We start from the raw sequence: 18,731 nt of genomic DNA, 5'->3' as shown, positions 1-18,731 counted from the left end.
ATACTAAACTATGACATTTTTGTCACATTGTGGACGACATACAAAAGGATGACATTTTTGTCAAATTTTGGACGACATGCTAAACTATGACATTTTTGTCAAATTTTGGACGACATACTAAACATTGACATTTTTGTCAAATTTTGTACGACATACTAAACTTTTTGTTGACAGGTGGCCTAAGACATTTGCAGTTACTGTATCTCTAAAATATTACTACTAATACATTTTTCTAAGATGGTTTGAGAAAAGAACACATACACACACACACACACACACACACACGCTTATTGAATATCCACCAGTTGCATTTATTCCATAACATGACATTGTCTCTCTGACATGGGAACAGCTACAGCGGCAACAATCTTCACTGAATCAATAATAGTAAACGTCAGGGGAAGTCGAGTTCAGTTCTTCATCATTATTTCTTTTCTTTTATACAGTTAATGAATACATTTACTAAATTATGACATGAAAAGCAAGACTATCATACAGCTACAGCATGTTAAACACATGGCTTCGGCCTCTTAATGTGTCTGAACTGGACGAGGAAGCCAAACGTTAAATTAAGAGGGCAAAGGTGAGCTGAAACAGACGCAAGATGGAAGTGTCAGATTAAGAGCAACGAGAATCTGAGCTGCTAGACGATTTAAAATCCCTAATTATTTTAAATTTCCTCTGTGCACATGCACATAATGACGACACAGACATGATAACGTTACTCTCAAAATAATGTGCCATTCCTCTTTCACCTGCATGAAACATGAACAGTTTCCCCAGAGTAGAATTTTACTTGTTGAAGTCAGCAATGATTCGTTCCATCCATAAATATTCGAGTGGCTCATTTATTGATTTATTGCTGGCTAAGCGTCAATGTGTGTATGCTGAATGGCCAGAGTGAGAAACCTGGACGTTTTTGTTTTGTAAAAATCTTTTCAGACCCAAACAGAGACGAGAGACAGTAAAGGAGGCGGATGTTTCGACAATTCCTAATTCCTCTCCTTGTCCCTCTCTGCTCTTAGTTTTCTCCCAGTTTGAGTCGTGCAAACTCGTTGGCCATCTGTAGTGCCTCCGTCAGGCACTGCGTGTTCCTGCCCGTGGCCTGAGCAGACATGTCCTTTCCGCCTCCTTTTCCGTCCAGCAGGGGGCACAGCTCCTGAACCCACTCACTGGCCTTCAGGCCGCGGTTAGCCACGTCCTGCGGAGAGAGAAGATTCGATGTGGTGAGTTTGCAGCTCACGCCTTCACATCATGTGACTGAATAATGTTCTGTGACCTCTGTGATTCCCAAAGACTGGGTCAGGGCTGACAGATTTTTTTCTTTTCGGGTTCCCAAGCACTTTGTCAAGCTTTAAATTAAGATTTATGTGCATACGCTTTAAATAACATGTATAAAATTAATTTACCAATTCAAATTGGATTTATATTGTGATTTTTGGGTCACGATAAGTTTTCCGTCTTTACAAAGTTTTGAGAAACGCCGCTCTCTACCTGAGGGACTTGACACAGGCAGGTGATCTTGCCGGCTTCGGGGTCTACGGTGAAGAGCATCGCCGCAGTCTGAGGAGAACTGGACTTCAGTAGCTTCAGAGACTCGTTCAGAGCCTGAGAGGAAGAGAAGAAAAGAAATAGGAGGGAGGGAGACACACAAATAAGTCTACTTAATCAGCAATATTGATATCTCAAGGTCAGAACTAACGAGGCCACAGAGCTCAGCCGCTCCCGTGGTAATAACACAAAGGGATGAGCCTCAAGTCTGAGCCGGGGAAAATATTCAATACAGCAGAACAAACAGAATTTTAATTGTGTTTGTGCATCCCAATTGTTCTTCTGTACAAGTCGATGTAGAAGTGTGAGTGCATTAATTATTCCTTTATAAACTTGTTTTATAGTAAGGACATCATAGTTTTTGTGTCCAATATGATATCAGTCACATTACAGTCTTTTAATCAGTTTAGCTGCTAATACGCAGACATTTGCAGCCTTTACTTTAGCGCGTTTTATGATGGGTATTGATTCTAATTCTTGGTTTAAAAAATATTTAATCCTGTTATTTTGGCCAGAATCAAACTGATACCGAGTATCATAGTTTTCAGTAGAGCTGAGCATTTTCAAATCTGAAAATATTTTGAAACCGGGAGTTTTTACATACGTCACCTGCAACCACACTCTTTTCAAAACACCAATCTATATCTAAAAATAATATTAATAATAATAATCAATAAATCTGCACCTTTTTGGCAATTGATTAATCAGTTAAAATGAAGTTTTTAAACAAACTATGACAGAAAACTAAGCATCTTTGTGTCTTTTGGATGTTATACTGAAGTTTTAGAAGCACTGATTTACATTGTCTGCATTTTATGGAAGAAACAACTATACAGAAATAATAATTTTGAAAATAATCATTGGAAACAATTCTCATGTTTGTGTAACAGTAGTTAGTAGTTGTAATATTTAGATGATGTCATGTACTCCTTATTTCATATATATATATATATATATATATATATGTATGTGTATATATGTATACACATATATATAGTCACTATATATATACATGTAAATTATCTTTTTCCCCTCTTAAAAATATATACATACATATACATACACACACATATCTATATATATATATATATATATATGAAATATATCTATATATACATACATACATACATACATATACATATATACATACATATACATACACACACATATCTACAGTATATATATCTATATATATATATATCTATAGATCTATATATATATATATATATCTATATATCTATATATATATATATACATATATATAGTGACTCAATGTTGAATAAAACAACTTAATCCCGACTTTTACCTTAGCTGAGGCTCCGGTCTCCATCTCCATTACGAGCAGTGGCTGGTTGGGGCTGCCCTCGATCACCTCCTTGGTCTTCTCCAGGACTCTCTTCTGGATGTCGGCCTTGTAGCCGCGGTCCAGGTCGTCCATGGTTTTCTTCAGGCCCTTCAGAGATTCCCTCATCTCGTCCTTCTGCCACTGGGAGATCACTGCTGTGCCTATGGACTGCAGACGGAGCACAAGACACAAGGTGATGCCGCAGCAGAAGGAAGACGGAACATTTACTCTCATATTCGCCTGACCTTCATTATCATACATCTTTAAGCAAATAAATAGATGTCATATTTCAGGGGGTTGGAGTTGCGTATTACCTCAGTCATGTCTGCGATCTCTTTCTGTACGTCCTTGTTGGGAGCGGTCTGCTGCTTCACCCGCTCTGCCAGAGCAGACAGAGACTGATTGAGGGCATCAGCTTTTCTCTGAGCCTGGCAAAGAAAAAACACAAGAGTTTGAACGGCGGGGAAGAAAGAGAGCAAAACATTAATGTAGAAATAAAGGGAAAAAGGAGGATAAAACAAAGTGTTGATAGTTTCCCCATCACACTTAAAAGAAAGTAAGGTGAGGGGAAATTTAGCTGCAACTTCACCAATAAATGATGTGCCTTTTTAATATTACATCCACTGTGAGGGGAAGAAAATGATTCTCTACTTTGTTTATAATATCAACAAAACTTTTCTACAAGTGTGGGTGTGTGTGTGTGTGTGTGTGTGTGTGTGTGTGTGTGTGTGTGTGGACCTTCTGCGCCTCTGCTCCTGTCACAGCAACAATGCGGCGGATGCCCTTAGCGATGGCCTCCTCAGAGACTATGACAAATGGCGCAGCATGACCAGAGTTCTGCAGATGGCTGTAGATAAGCAGACACCAACGCTATGTTACCAGCAGCGATTCATGAGTGTGGGAGGAAGAGGAAAACAAGAGCTGAAGAGGAACAGCAGCAGCAGCGTTTAGAGGAAACATCACAAAACAGCAGCAGGAACAGAGGGAGTGTTTGTAGCAGGAGACAACAATGAGACAAATAGTTTTTTAAACCTGAAGCAGAACAAGATGGTGGAATTTCACTTAAAAAGGAAGATTGATTAAACCCAATCTAACACTTTATATATATATATATAGGGCACTTTTCCACACCTGTATACACGCTGAAAAATCACTGACTCCCGCAGTAAACACATGAAATGAAAAGTGTTGCTATGATTTGTGTCAGATCCGTGCGGGTCGGGGACGTCATGGCTTTTTAATTTGACAGCGAGGAGCAGCCACTGTAAAAGTCAGTGGAGCAACTCTAAAATAGTTTAAGGCTTTGATGATGGGACAATACACAAGGGAAAACTGATTAATATTTCATGTGAGGAGTTGCTGTGTAACTTGTTAACAGACAGCTGAATGATTCTTATTTTCCACTTTATGATGTTTACTGAAACTTTGCAGAAAAACAAGAGTGACGAAAGTGTTGTTTATTGTAACTTATACAATCAAAACCTTCACATCCAGGACTGACCAGGACTGAGAGCCACAGTGACACTGGGACCTAACCTGCTCTCCTGATCAGACAGTCACAATATCAAAGCATCTGAAAAGTGACGTGTGGAAGTATTCCAGGTTTCTACACAACAGATAACGGATTTGGTTTGAAGCCCACCAGAGAAGCACGCAAACAGGACAGTTTTTTTACATCTCCAAGTTTGCACGAAAGAGAAAGAAAAACATCATACTCACGTTCCACCACAAAACTCGATGGAGGTGAGAGAACCAGCAGCGCTGTTGGGGTCGTCCAGCAGGTCCTGGACGGGGATGCCGATGGACACGACTCGCACGGGGTCAGGGTAAGTCTCGTCAAACACGGCACGAAGACCCTGAATGGCTTTAGCTTCTGCCAGCGGGGTGTCCAGGGCGTAGACGGGCTGCAAGATTATAAAACCACGTTACACTGAGATCAGGACTGAAGTTCTGGTGCAGACGACACAGACACAGAAATCAAATATTGTTTTCCCAAACACACACTGACCTTAGCGTCTCTTATCATGGCACAGGCGATCTCCTCGGTGCGGCGGATCTCCCCTGTGCTCAGCGCACCTTTGGCTGTGAAGTCAAACCGCAGGCGGTCGGGAGCGACCAGCGACCCCCTCTGGTCGGCCTCTCCCAGAACTCCTCTGAGGGCGAAGTTCAGGATGTGTGTGGCGGTGTGGTTGTTCATGATGAGCCTGCGACGAGCCTGGAGAGAGACAACAGGTAAACAACTAAGAGCTGCTGAGGCTGAGCAAACATACGATTGTATGGATATTTATTACATTTAAAAAAATGGGTTATTAAAATTAGTTATCTATTATAACAAAAATTATCTTTTTCCCCTCTTAAAAAATAAAATACTGATTTTCTTAAAGTTGGTGAGATAATTTTCCTCAAAAAAGATACATTTCTGCATTCTTTTTGTAATTATTATATTATTATCATTATTAATTCTTCATATAAAATACATTTCTGATTAACTAAACATTTTCCATAAAGATTTCAGTTGTTTCTTTCTGAAACAACACATTTTATATCATTAAAAAAATAATATAAAGCTGAATTATTAAAACGTTCCATACAAATTTTCATAAAAAATAAAGCTGTTTTTCTGAAATACAATTGTTTTTATACTAAATACTTTTTGCAGTTTCTGAATTGTTTCAGAGTTTATATTTTCATTAAAACAGATGTCAGTTCTTTTTGCTCTGTTTTTTCTTAATGAACTGGATATTTTCATCAAAAATCTGTTTTATTAACAATTGTTCCATTAAAAATAATTGTTTCCAGGTGTCCTTTGTTTAAATGTGATCATTTCCTTCATTAAAAAAATAAACCTTGCCTCTGTATTTGTATTATTTTTGTCTGAATGAATGAGATGCTTTAAACAAAAGAATCCTCCATTTTCTTCTTGACAGCTCAATTTAAAGGAAGCAAACATGTCGCGCTTATTAATTTATTCCAATTTGCCTACGTTTTGTGTTTGAGAAGCTCCTGTCTTTATGTCCTATAATGAAGATGACTGGGAGCTAAAATTATAATGTCAGACGTTTGAGACTCACCTCATCTACGTGTAAGACGACGCGGTCTCCGACCTTCAGCGCTCCGTAGACGGTTCCCACGTGGAGGACGTAACCGCCTCGCACCTGAGTGTTCTTCACCGTGAACTCCATCCGCTGCAAACAAAGACACGAGAAACAGACAAAAGAAAAGCATTAAATCTGCCTCAGTGAGAAAGCCGTCTGATGCTTTGTGACAATAGGGTATTTCATTTTACGAACTCAAGAACAAAAACAAACAAAGTTTTTTTAATTGACAATTTGTGTCGGAGAACAAAGACTTCTCGTCCTCGGCAAAAAAAAGAAAAGAAAACGAAGAAATGAAGACAAAGGGAATAAAGTGACGAGACAGCCGTTTGGAAACTGCGATATAAAAAACATCCTTGTGCCATTCCGAGCTCTCACTCATGAGACAAAGACAACACAAATGTATCTCTCCTCTTCAGCCAAAGCTGATGGATTTTATTTAGCAGCCTTTTGTCGCATTGTCGAGTCTCTATTTGTCTATTTTGCAGGCACAATTTGCACAAGCGATCAGAGCCAGCACAGTTCTATACAAACTGTTACACACCCAGTCTGCTGTGGAGATTAGACTGTGATCATTATTATGGGTTTTTTTTTTCCTCCACATTTAAAAGTAAATAAAAAGTGATTGTGTGTTGTGACAGAAATGTTGATTTGTTTGTATTTAGTTTGGGAAAACGACTCTAATGATGCCTCTGACAAGATTGGATGCTCCTTTAGGTAAATAAATGATAAACATGCATTTTAACATACAACTATGAATATATGTAATATAGTATAATTAGCATTTAGCAATGTAAACCTGCATCAGTGCAGCTATTTTCAATAGAATCAGTAGACTCATGGTTAGTGTGTCAAAAACAGACCTCTGTACTCACTGACAGTACTCAATGTTCATACCATTTATATTTTATTATAAATGATCCTTTAGCACAGATTACATAATTACTTAAGATGTGCTGCTGGGTAACTTGACATTAATACAGTTTTATTAATATGTCTTTACTGAATCTTATTAAAAAACTAAATATGACTAAGAGAGAATTACAATTTCTAATTATTGTCATTTCTGATTATCATGAGTTATATATTGGTCATAATTCAATGTGTTGATATTTATCAGAGATCAAAATACCTTAAAAAAATACCTTATTTTACCACACACACACACACACACACACACACAGTGTTAATTTGACATGTTATATGGTCATGTTGTGGCGAGTCTGTCTTTGTGCACACGGAACATTCTCTCTACGCTATTGTCCCATATGTAATTACTTAGTACAGAAAAAATGTTAGTTTATTGTCTTTTTTTCTTGCACTTACGTCCTCCGCGTTGTCGTCCTCTCGAAGTATGAAGCCCTCGTCAAACGTCTGTCCGCCCTGCTCGGCGTAGAAGGACGTCTGGTCGAGTAGCACACCGCACTCTTGACCTGTGGTCACCTCATCGCAGAAGGCACGGTCGCGACGCAGGGCAAGCACCGTAGCTGTGGTCTGATTGAACTCTGAAACACATTATTAACAGGAAGGACCAAGTAAGGTCAGAGCACGAACGTGGTGAAAATACAGAACTGAAATGAACTCGGAGTGAACATGCGTCTCATGTCACTCACCGTATTTCCCGCTTTCATCCGAGGTGTATTTGTATTTGGGAGAGTCGTCTGTGGCCGGTACGTTCTTGTTCCTCAGTTCATCGATGGCGTAGATGTCCAGCATGATGTGATCGTTATCTCCTGCACCTTTACCCTGAGACTTCAGCTGCAAGCGCACACACACAGTTGTGTTTTGTTATTTACTTAAAGAAACTCAACAGCAGCTAAAACAATTTTTTAAAACAATTTTGAGGTAAAACTCAACAATTCAATCACCAAATACTTTGATAATCGACTATTTGGTTTGACTATTCCTCTGATTACAGTAGTCTAAATGATTAGACTATCAAAAATAACTGAGAAACACGTGTTTAGAGAACTATGTTTAGTTTAGTTGTCGTTTAATTTAAGAAAGTTTGGGAAAACGTCTCCATCAGTGAGAGTCTACAATCTCCAACTCTATCAAATTCAAAGTAAAACCAAAATGAATGTAAGGGGTTTTCTTTAAATTATAGTTTAGTGATTTTTGTTTCCTGTGCACGTCCACAAGGTAACAAAAGTCCAGCCAAGACGCATCGTAATGAAAAGTTAAAAATCAATAATGAACAAAACAGTTTGTGTGCAGTCTCTACTGTAATTCAACTCAACAGACCAAGAAAATATATTATTGTAAATCATGTGGATCGTTTCGCTGTGGTAGAAACCCCTGGAGACGGAGAAGCCAAGAGAAAAGAAGTTAAATAAAATGATGTCTCTAATAACAAATAAAAACAAAAGTTTAAGCTGTTGTCTGCAGGGTTTTTAGATAATATGGATATAATTGGTAAACTTTGGTTAGTTTACTCACAGTTCAAGAGGGCAAATGTTCAAATAATGATAATTATAATGTCTCTCTTCTCCAGTTATCCATGTATTAATTGTGCAGCCGACAAATCTGCAAAAATTGTGCAATGCAGTTTAAGGAAGGAAAGTTTCCTGCAGCCTATGAAATCCACACCATAAAGAGGAGAGCAAAGATGGTCTCTGCGTGTAAACAAGGACGTTGTCATTATCTGATCCTTCACACATGTGCTGTGCAGGAAGGAGCCACACTTTCCCACATGGGTAGAATAAAGAATAAAGAATAAAGCAGGTTTGTGGTACTGATCAGGTAACAGACAGTCATGTGTCCCATGAATAATGAAGGAAGCAGCAGTAAGCCACCAGGGAAGCAACTCTGCTGGTTGTGAAAATAACATCATTTGAATGATTTAGGGTTGCAACTTACGATTATTTTCACAATTCATTTGGTCCATAAAATGTCAGAAAATGCTGAAAAATGTTGATCAGTGTGTCAAACCTAGAAATTATCATGTTCCCGAATGCAAATGATCTTATTAGGAATAAAACTCAATATTTAATAATATTAATATATATTAATAAGGTGGTACTTGGTGTAAAAAGTTTGAGAACCACTGAAGTAGAGGCTTTTAAAAAAAACGGGAGTTTGTTTTACAACCAGACGACTATGTCCATTTTCCAGTCTGTGGCCTGAACAAGAACAATAAGTGTTCCTATTAATAAAGTGCTCGATGTGCATTCAGACATTAGGCAGCAGCACAATGCTGCAGTATGACAGCAAAGGAAATCAATCATCTCGCTAAATCAAACAACCAGGGATTAGAATGGGACTATAAAAGTAAATATAATTAAAAGTCGATTTTTTTTTTTCTTTCACTTACAGGGCAATATCGCAGAACGCTGACACGAGGCAAAAACAGTGTTTCCCACGGGAGAGGACCCCAAACACAGCTCAGTGAAGTTTTACCTCGGTCACAGCGGTCACGGCCAAATTCAAACAAACAATCACAGCATCCATCTCCTCACCTGTGCTGCCTTCTTCTCCTCCTCGAACGAGGCCAAGTCCACCAGCATGCCTTTCTCCTCTGCGATGAGGGAGGTCAGGTCCAGCGGGAAACCATACGTGTCGTACAGCAGCCACGCTGTGTCGCCTGGACACACACAGAGAGAAAATAATCTTAACATGCAAGTAGGTGTAATCTGTGTAATTATTAATCTGTTTATAAATACACAAAAAAGAGCCACTAAAGTCATGCAGAACATGTTGAGGGCATCTCACCTGGGATGGTTTTGCTTTCTCCTAGACTCATGATCTTTCTGTCCAGGATACGCCGCCCCCTGCTGAGCGTTTTGAGGAACTGTGTCTCCTCCTCATTAATAACATCCTTCACCATCTCTGGGTCTTTCCTCAGCTCTGGAAATGCGTTGCCCTGGAGAGAAGAGAGTGTGATCAGGTGGGGATTGATTTTGAAAAGGAAGGGAGGGCTGGAAACCTGAAGATGTTACTGTGGTGTTAAATGATGATGATAGAAAACAGTGAATATGAGGTATATCTGCAATTTAGTTTTTAATGTAAGCCATTTTAAATGTGCAGTAGGTAGGGTTTTATCTGCAGGTTATTAAAACACTCACTCGTTCCTGAGCTCCGCTCATCAGTGCTTCATACACAACAGATGACTCAAGGAAATCGCTCACACTTTATTGTGTTGCGCGTATTGTACGACTACTCTTCCTGTCTTGGTTTCTGTGCAGCATAGGTTTTTGTCAGTGCTGCAGCATTGGATACGACCCAAATGTCACTGCTAACAGAACTGTCATTCTCGCTCAGATCACCCAAGTCACTAAATGCTAAAAGGTTAATGTGAAACCACCAATGACTACTTTACTTTTAACAAATTCTTATGAATTTAAAGTAAATGTAATACTGACACACACACAGCTTACTGAGGAAAAAGTGGATATATTGAAATAAAAACGGAAAGGAAGTAGGGCTGTAGTTGTTAATGGATTATTAAAGTTACCAGTTTGAAAAATCAGAACTTGTTTATTTATTTAAAACTATAACACTACGTTTCTTCAATGTGAATATTATCTTGTTTCTTGGCGCCATATAATTAAAAAAAATCATTAAAACTGAACAAGATCACAATTTTTTTTCCACATTCTGACATTTTATGGACCAAACACCAACTGATTGATTCAAATGACCGAAACATTGATCGATAAGGAAAATAAATGTTTAGTTGCAGCCCTAGCGGAAAAATATATCTTACCAGAGAGCTGACGACCACGTCCACCAAAGTGGCAAAAAAGCCTCTCTGAGCCCCGAGCTTCTCGTGGGCGTAACGGACCGCACGGCGAAGAATCCTCCTTAACACGTAACTAAAGAAGCAATAAAAAAAAAATCAACATAAAACCCTTGTGCTAATATCCATGTCATATAAAACTTTTTTGTTTTTTGAAATATTGTATAAACTCTAATGTTTGACAGCAGTGAATCAACAAATTACACAACTTACATTTTCAAACTATCCTGCAAAATGAGTTCCAGAACCTCACATCACATGATCACTAAGAATCGAAAACAAAGCAATTCTGGCAAGAAGCTACACTATTAAAATCCACAGACATACTGTATATACCAGGCAGTATCTATACCAGGCAATGGGTCAGGCAACTCTTTATTTAGCTGTGAAGTGAAGACGGTAGACAGCTGTTGTACCCTCAGATAACAGAACAGCCATGGACAAGCAAAGTTTAAAACATTTAACTGGATCACCAAAGATCCTGAGACACAGCAGAAGTGGATCACTGCCATAAAACAGGCTTAAAGTGAGCATAGAAGACTGAAATATCTTGCTTATTTTACATGACATAACAAAGACTTTATCAGAAAGCTGTAGACATTTGAATACTGTCAGGTTGTATATTGGGGAAGTTAAAATGTGCAGTGAATGAGCGACGTGAGCAACGTGATGTCCGGAGCTCTACATACAGTATATTCCCAATCAGACATTTCTACGCGTCTCACCCTCTTCCCGTGTTGTCCGGTCGGCCACCATCAGACAAGGCGATGGTGATGGTGCGGGCGTGGTCGGCCAGCACGCGGTAAGCCATGTCGATGCCGTCAGCGTCCTCAGCACCGACTTTACCAGTGTAAGTGCGAGCACCAGTTCCCTGAAACAAAACACAAAACTGTGTTGGGACTGCACGTTTTCCCTCATCCCCAAACATGGATCATGTATGGATGTAATCCAAGTAAATATAAATAGAAAGTTTTTAAACAAATTAATATTGTTTAAGTTTGTCAAAGTAAACCAGCCCAACAATTACTCACAGTGGTTTTTCTTTTGCTCTTTTTCAAGCTTTCTATTATTTGTTTTTGTCTACCGCACTTGTTAAACTGGATTGGACTGAATAACTGTGAAACAATAGTCAAATAGAAATAAAGACAAACAGCCCACAACATGACTCATTTACTGCTTTTTATTAGTTGTTACAGTCTGCATTTAGTATATTTTTATTGATATACAAACCAGTGATTTTGACCAGTATCTGACCTCATCTCTACTTATTAACGAGTTTTCATTATTATTACAATGGCAGAAATTGGTGCATGGTGCATGCTAACGTTGAGATAACATTTCTAAACCTACCTTTTTGTTTATTTTCCTCACAAAAATGTTGATATTTTCTTTTGAAGCACACGATTTTTAGTTAGGAATCAGGTATCAGCTAAGCAAAGTTCAGTAACGCAAATTTTGACATACCTTCTGAATGGCTTCAAAGTAGGGGACAAAGAGGTCTGTGTCGTAGTTGGACATTTTGTTCTGCAGCACAGACACCAAGCGCTCCAGACCCATTCCTGTGTCAATGCTCTTCTTAGGCAGCGGCTTCAGCTCCGTCTCAGACTCTCTGAACAAAACCCAGATTAACTCATCAGTAAAGAAGTGGATGATAAATTCATTATAGAACGTAGTGATTCCCAAAGTCTGGGTTTGGGAACCACAGATGGGTCGTGGAACAGAATCACAGAATTTCCTCAAACTCTTTGTGCATATGTATTCAAGAACGTGCATAAAACCAAGTTGAAATTTGTTTTCCCAAACATCTTCCACAAATTATTAATTCACAAATTCATAAAGGATGTCTGTAAAGAAGAGGTTTGCTTTAATCAGGATTGACATAGTGATTTGGCTCATGATTGTATGCCATCGATAAAAAGTGAAAGGTTAGGGGTGGTATTCAGGAATTTCTTGTGTAAGTTTATTAATTATTTACAAATAATCTACTTTTAAGTCAGGGTGGCTATGACTATTTGATTATTTGTTGGATTATATTAAAGAAAGAACATCACTAAAAAAAGTTACTGATCCTCTGGTAGATCAGACAGGTCAAAGGAACTTTTCATACTTCAGAGCCAGGTTCATGATGAGTGGCAGGGTTTTCACAAGGTAAGAGATGACTACGAATAATCGCGGAGAATACACACACAATTGTAGACGAGCATTTTTGCTTGAAATACCCATCCCTGATATCTAGAAGATCTGTTTTTCACTTTCACAATGACTGCTTTGGACACATGTACTGACAAACAATGACAAAGGTGTGTCCAAATTCCAACGTCACCTAACCTGATGAGAAGTTCAGGTTAGGTTTATATTTAGATATGTTGCTGTCACATAAGTTGTAATTATTTTCGACTGAACTGGTTACAGGTTTAAACTGGAACAAAAAAGAAAAAAGATGGGACTTGAAAAACAACAACAACAACAAATCCAACAAGAACAAGTAATTCAGATCAATCCAGCTCAACACCTGTGATCCATCAACTGAAATGAACAATTTGGTGCATTACACAAACACAGGGCTAATTAATTCAGAGAAGACACATTATAAGTAGCATTTTGTTTATTGTATTTTGTGTTTTCTTGGTCCTCATTAGAAATAAGAATACTTTCTTTAACCTTTTGTTTAGATTTGTGTGTATAATTCTTAAATGACATGCAATAAATGAAGTTGCAAATTATCTACCAAACATCTCTTGAGGTGTTATGTCAGATAGGTCTGCAAATTAGTTGCTACACTATGCACAAATTTGCTCTTGTCACGACTGATTACGTCTGCAAAAGGACTGATTTGCAACTTACATACATACAAGGTATGTTATTAATTAGACATTCTGATGCAGTTATATTGTTGCGTCCATTTACCTGTTGAACTGGATGAACACCAGGTTCCAGATCTCCAGGACGTTGGGGTCGTCCATGTTCACCAGGTGAGAGGCGTCTCTGCCTCCGATGCGGTCGAAGTGCATCTCACTGCAGGGGCCGCAGGGGCCGGTGTCTCCCATCTCCCAGAAGTTATCCTTCATACTGCCGGGCAGGATGCGAGCCTCGTCAATTCTGAGAGAGAAGACAGCGTTACTTATATTAAGATGTAAAAAAAATGTATTTACATAAACAAAAAATAAACCAGCAACCACAAGAAAAGCCACATGGATACTAGGGTCGACCAATATGAGTTTTTCAGTGGCCGATGCTGATCTTCAAAATAAATTGAATAATAAATACAGAAAAAAGATCATTAAATCATGTGAAATAAACCTTTGAAGGAAAAACAAGATTTACTGCACTGCATTGATTATTTATCAAGCATCTATAGACAAGAAACTTGCATAAATATGTAATAATAATCTGTTCATCAATGAAAATCAGTGGCTTATTAAGATAAAAATGTATAGCATAAGGTCTAAAATCTTAATTTCTTATGTTCACAAAACACTGCACTGTTGAAGGGCCAAAGGTAAATCTTCAATGTAAAAGATAAATTATGATGAGATGTGATGTGAGACGGGGATGTGGAGAAGTGAAGAGAAACAGATTATCCTTCGGGCTGTTGTTGTAACAAGTTCTCTGTTTCTGTGGCACTTGGGGAGGACAAGAAAGGAAGTTCTCCGGGGAACAATCTCACAACATTAAGCAATTAATCTGAACAGGGAAAAATAAGACAGTGTGGCTGTCGTGCACAAACACAAAATAAGAGCCATGTATAAATTCTATTGAAGCCATTAACTTATCCTGGGAGATGATGCAGGGCATGGAAAATAATTCACAGGGAAGGGTAGTTATTAAAAGTTACTCAAAAGGCAAACATAATTAAGAGTAGATCTTATTTTTAAACTCACCCCAAGTCGATCCAGATCTGTTTACACTCCAGGTCGGGCTCCAGTCCTGCTTCCTCGCATCCCCCGAAGTAGGTGACATACAGACGCTCTATGTCAATACCAAACTCCTGGGTCAGCAGCTCCAAGGCCATTTTACAGGCCAGGTGCTGCAAGTGACGAGAGGGAAGAAGGAGATTAGACAAGAGTGGACAATAAGACATATGTGTGATAGAAAGTAACCCTAGTGTTCTCATAAAACTACAAGGGCTGTCGACATATTACCTTAAAGTAGTCCCCAAAGGACCAGGAACCCAGCATCTCGAAGAAGGTGTGGTGGTAGACATCTTTACCCACATCGTCCAGGTCGTTGTGTTTGCCTCCCGCGCGGATACACTTTTGGGTGTTGGCAGCGCGACGCAGCCTGGCCATAGGGTGGGAAGGGTCGATGGTGTTCAGGAAGATCGGCTTGAACTACGAGACAGTTATATAAAAACAAACTTATTTGTGACTAGTTTAAGAAAACTGTACAGCACCACCAAAAACATTGCTAAAATCAGTAGGTATGAAACCAGAGCCTGACAGAGTGAGGAGAACAGAAATTTGGAAATTCTGCTTCTGGATAACCCAGCATTTGAATGTTTGAAAAGTACATTGTTGATTTAAAATTCCACAGCTGCATCTGATGGTGCATTCCAGTTGTAGTTGGAAGTGTGAACTTCCGAGTTCCTGGATCAGAAGCTGGGATTTACAACTCAAAAAGTTGGAGCAACCTCAAAAACCCTGACATTGGATTCCAATACAGCCATCACGTCATCTTGTCAATAGCAATAACACTCTGCTACTTCGGTCTTGTTTGTTTCACATTAAGTCAGTCACATTCAATTTTTATCTGTGGACATGTTTATAAGTTGTCTTTAGTCAGAAAGAGCAAGAAAAACAAAGGCTTCCTTGTACAGGTGTGACAACACAGTATAGATGTGGATATATGGAGAAAGTACCTGGTTCATGCCAGCATTGGCGAACAGCAGCGTGGGGTCGTCCAGTGGGATGGTGGCCGACGAGTGGACGTACTGGTGTTCATAGCGTCGGAAGAAGTCAATGAACTTCTCACGGATCTGAGCTGCGGTCAAATGGGAGTCCATCCTGAAACAGCTCTCTGAAAGAGAAATACAAGGTTGCAAGACATTTAAAATTCAATTGTCCTGGGTTCATTATGGTTTTTCATAGCATGAAGATTTGAAAACCAATGTTTGGAGAACAGCTAATCTTCACCTGAGCCAGTGCTAACTTCTTAGATATAGTGATGTAGCAGCAAGTCTAGTCTGGATCCACAATGATTCCCAAAAACTGGGTTGAGGCCCACAGATGGGTTGTGAGAAATTTTCTTTTAAGTCCTCTAACAAATTTACATCCAATTATCTGATATTAGATTATTTTAAATTAGATAATTAGAAAAATATATTTTTTTAATTTTTTAAAAATTTTATGAATAGTTAATTTACCCGTTTTGCTGCAGTGAATTCACTCGTTCTGCCGCAAGGCACCAAGAAGCAATATTTCCAGTAACAAACCAGTTTAACCAGTTGAGGGCAAAAAAATGAGGGGAAAGCACACGTCAAAGAAAACTAGTACTAGTTGTTGTGAATTAACATGTTTAAGAAGACAGGACTTCTAATGTCAGTGTCAAAATAGTGGGGAAAAAAATATTCAACTGCATTTTTTCCAACAACCAAGGTTAGACTCTAACAGTTGAAACCAGCAGATATTCAATTTACAAATGTATTAAAATAAATAAGTCGGCTATAAAGTATTGTCTGAGCCATATGTCGACCCTTGTCCAATCATCAAGTCCGTTTGTAAGCTGTACATGTCTGAACCGGCTCTCTTCGTAGATTTGGCCTTTGGGTTTTTTTCCTCATAAACTAAGATCAGCTCAGGAATCCTGGGGCTTTAGGTGCTGCAGTGCACTATAATCAACCTGACAGTCAGTTTGAGTTCCCACTGACACCATACTGTCATATCAGTGCAGTATTGCATCAGTTATGCAATGCTGATTTGGCTTTGTCTGGAGTTCCTCAAGGTTGCTGCTCAAAAATAGGGCTGCAATGATTAATCAATAACTACATGAATCAATCCCAGATTTAAGTTCTTATTCACAGTTCTTCTCCTCCTCTCCATGCTCATTCTTTCCTCGTTCCATAAGTCTTTCGGATTCTAATCCAGTTCCATCTTGTGGGACTCTTCAGTACAGAAGACCAAAGCTTTCCATTGCCAGAAATTATTATTAGAAGAAGAAGGCCATTTTGTTGGCATCACAGGGCAGACAGAAAGGATAAAAGTTTCTGTGGACAGTATTTCCACAGCAACAAGTGGCCTTTGTAAAAATGAAGAAGCGCCTCACAGTGTACACCCGGTCGGATATTATTAGAAGAACAAGGAGAAGAAGAAGAAGAGGAAAAGGAAGAGGCTGAGGAGACGAGAAACCAGTTGAATGGAGAACTTGCGTTGAAGAACTTTGAATTGTTATAAAGAAGAGGCTGAGACTGAGGAGATGAGAACTGTGATAGAAAAAGAATATCAAACAAAGAGCAGCATTTCACCTCTCACTGTACATCCTGTTATAATCATTCAAATCAATCGGGGTTTGGAGAGAGAAAGAAAAATGTACAGAAGTAGAAAATATCAGAAATATATTTTATGCCAATTTGCTTTTGTCACAATTAATATTTGGGAAATGTTGGACAACAATGGCACAAGTTTGGGCAACACTGGACTTAATAGAAGTTTGGAATAATACCCACTCATTGATCTGATACCAATTAAAAACAATGATGTAATTTATTTAAATTCATTTCATCATATTGTTTGGACCATAACCAGGCACTCTAACCACAAAACAAGATGGGCCATATAATTGTTAAAGGCAAATACCCATCATACACTCATTTGTGGACTAGCTGGCAAAGGAAACAACACAGCTGGCACAAACAGCTCTCTGGGGCCAACAGGCGGCCAGTAAACAGCCACTGTCCCCATCCTGACTACCAAACCCTGTTGACAACCAGAGGAAGTAGAGTCATTTAAGTGATGGGATGGAAATTTCAGCCTGTGTGAAGAAGAGAATATTTCATAGAACTACCGTATTGTAAAGGCACAAAAAAGGGCCAAAATGTCAACGTGGGATCAAATTGCACAAATATTAGTGTTTTTACGTTACGCATAAACAAGTTTGTCAACTTCTAGCTTCATGTTGGTCTATATTTACATGGCACATTTTCTCAGTGCCGATGGATAGATAATCAGAATGTTGTAATGATATCCAAATGTCGTAATAAGAACAAATTAGGGCTGCAACTAATTTTTTTCCCCCATAATCTATTAATCTGTTGATTATTTTCTCAATAAGAAAAAAATCAAGAGAAAATCTTGATTTTTTCAATCGACATTTAGCAAACCTGGAATTGGTGAACTTCTTGAAGTTAAAAATAAGGCATCATAATAACAAAAATCTAAAATCATGCGCTCCTTTAGTAGCACAGGTTAATAAATCACTAGGTCTGTATGTTCATTTTCATTTCCAAATGTTGCAATTATTATTATTATTATTGTTGTATCCATAAAATAAAAATTAGGAAGAGACTCCCTTTCCAATAAACAATGCATATTACAGGAGTCAGATGGGTAATCTCCTCCTCAACACTTGCAATTGTGATGTAAATAAAGGCCCACAGATCAGAAACATTCATCAGAAGATAGTTCCTGTCATGTCGGACAACATAACACCCTTAAGTGTGCTCCAAACCCCCATGATGTCACTTTATCAGACGGTGAAACTGTGGTTTGTAAACTGCTGTGTTGTCAGAGACACTAGCTTGACAAACTGACGTTAGCAAGTTAGCCGGCCATGCTACTCCTCTTTGTCCAGCACAAAGAGACAGCTTTCACTACACTGCGCTGACAGAAAACCAGTTTAATTTCGTCATAAGGCCACTGCTATTTAATTTAAACGGCGATAATACTCACAGAAGTCGCTCTTGACGCAGAATGAATCGGAGACTGCTCCCAAACACAGTGCTTTCACTCCACGCCGCTGGACCAGAAGGGAAGCGCAACGCTGACGAACACGCCCAAGCCGGCTGTTA

The 18,731-nt window shown here is 38.8% G+C and overlaps 2 protein-coding genes across 2 annotated transcripts in view; one reads left to right on the top strand and one right to left on the bottom strand.

Annotated features, from left to right (window-relative positions):
• Positions 1-18,731, top strand: part of necab2 (N-terminal EF-hand calcium binding protein 2) — a 521,316-nt gene that overhangs the window by 131,096 nt on the left and 371,489 nt on the right. The window lies entirely within an intron of this gene.
• Positions 291-18,696, bottom strand: aars1 (alanyl-tRNA synthetase 1). The gene is made up of 20 exons (XM_044035766.1): positions 18,613-18,696; positions 15,588-15,745; positions 14,872-15,060; positions 14,611-14,756; positions 13,637-13,828; positions 12,194-12,338; positions 11,455-11,600; positions 10,697-10,805; positions 9,703-9,853; positions 9,450-9,574; positions 7,605-7,749; positions 7,318-7,496; positions 5,968-6,081; positions 4,905-5,111; positions 4,616-4,800; positions 3,635-3,743; positions 3,211-3,324; positions 2,858-3,064; positions 1,495-1,608; positions 291-1,201 (listed from the first exon to the last, which is right to left on the bottom strand). The coding sequence occupies exons 2-20, from the start codon at positions 15,729-15,731 to the stop codon at positions 1,022-1,024; spliced, it is 2,901 nt and encodes a 966-aa protein (XP_043891701.1). The 5' UTR covers positions 15,732-15,745; positions 18,613-18,696; the 3' UTR covers positions 291-1,021.

This window comes from Solea senegalensis, linkage group LG10, assembly GCF_019176455.1.
Source record: "Solea senegalensis isolate Sse05_10M linkage group LG10, IFAPA_SoseM_1, whole genome shotgun sequence".
NCBI classification, from domain to species: domain Eukaryota; kingdom Metazoa; phylum Chordata; class Actinopteri; order Pleuronectiformes; family Soleidae; genus Solea; species Solea senegalensis.
The sequence above is the reverse complement of the archived record's forward strand: the minus strand, read 5'-3'. Positions and strand labels throughout refer to the sequence as shown.

What these genes read in the sequence shown, in the direction of transcription:
- aars1 (XM_044035766.1), bottom strand. Translation starts at nt 15,731, where the DNA reads ATGGACTCCCATTTGACCGCAGCTCAGATCCGTGAGAAGTTCATTGAC. An exon ending in CAGATCTGGATCGACTTGGG is followed by an intron (nt 13,829 to 14,610) that starts GTGAGTTTAAAA and finishes CTTCTCTCTCAG; the next exon opens with AATTGACGAGGCTCGCATCC. An exon ending in TCGTCTTACACGTAGATGAG is followed by an intron (nt 5,112 to 5,967) that starts GTGAGTCTCAAA and finishes GTCTCTCTCCAG; the next exon opens with GCTCGTCGCAGGCTCATCAT.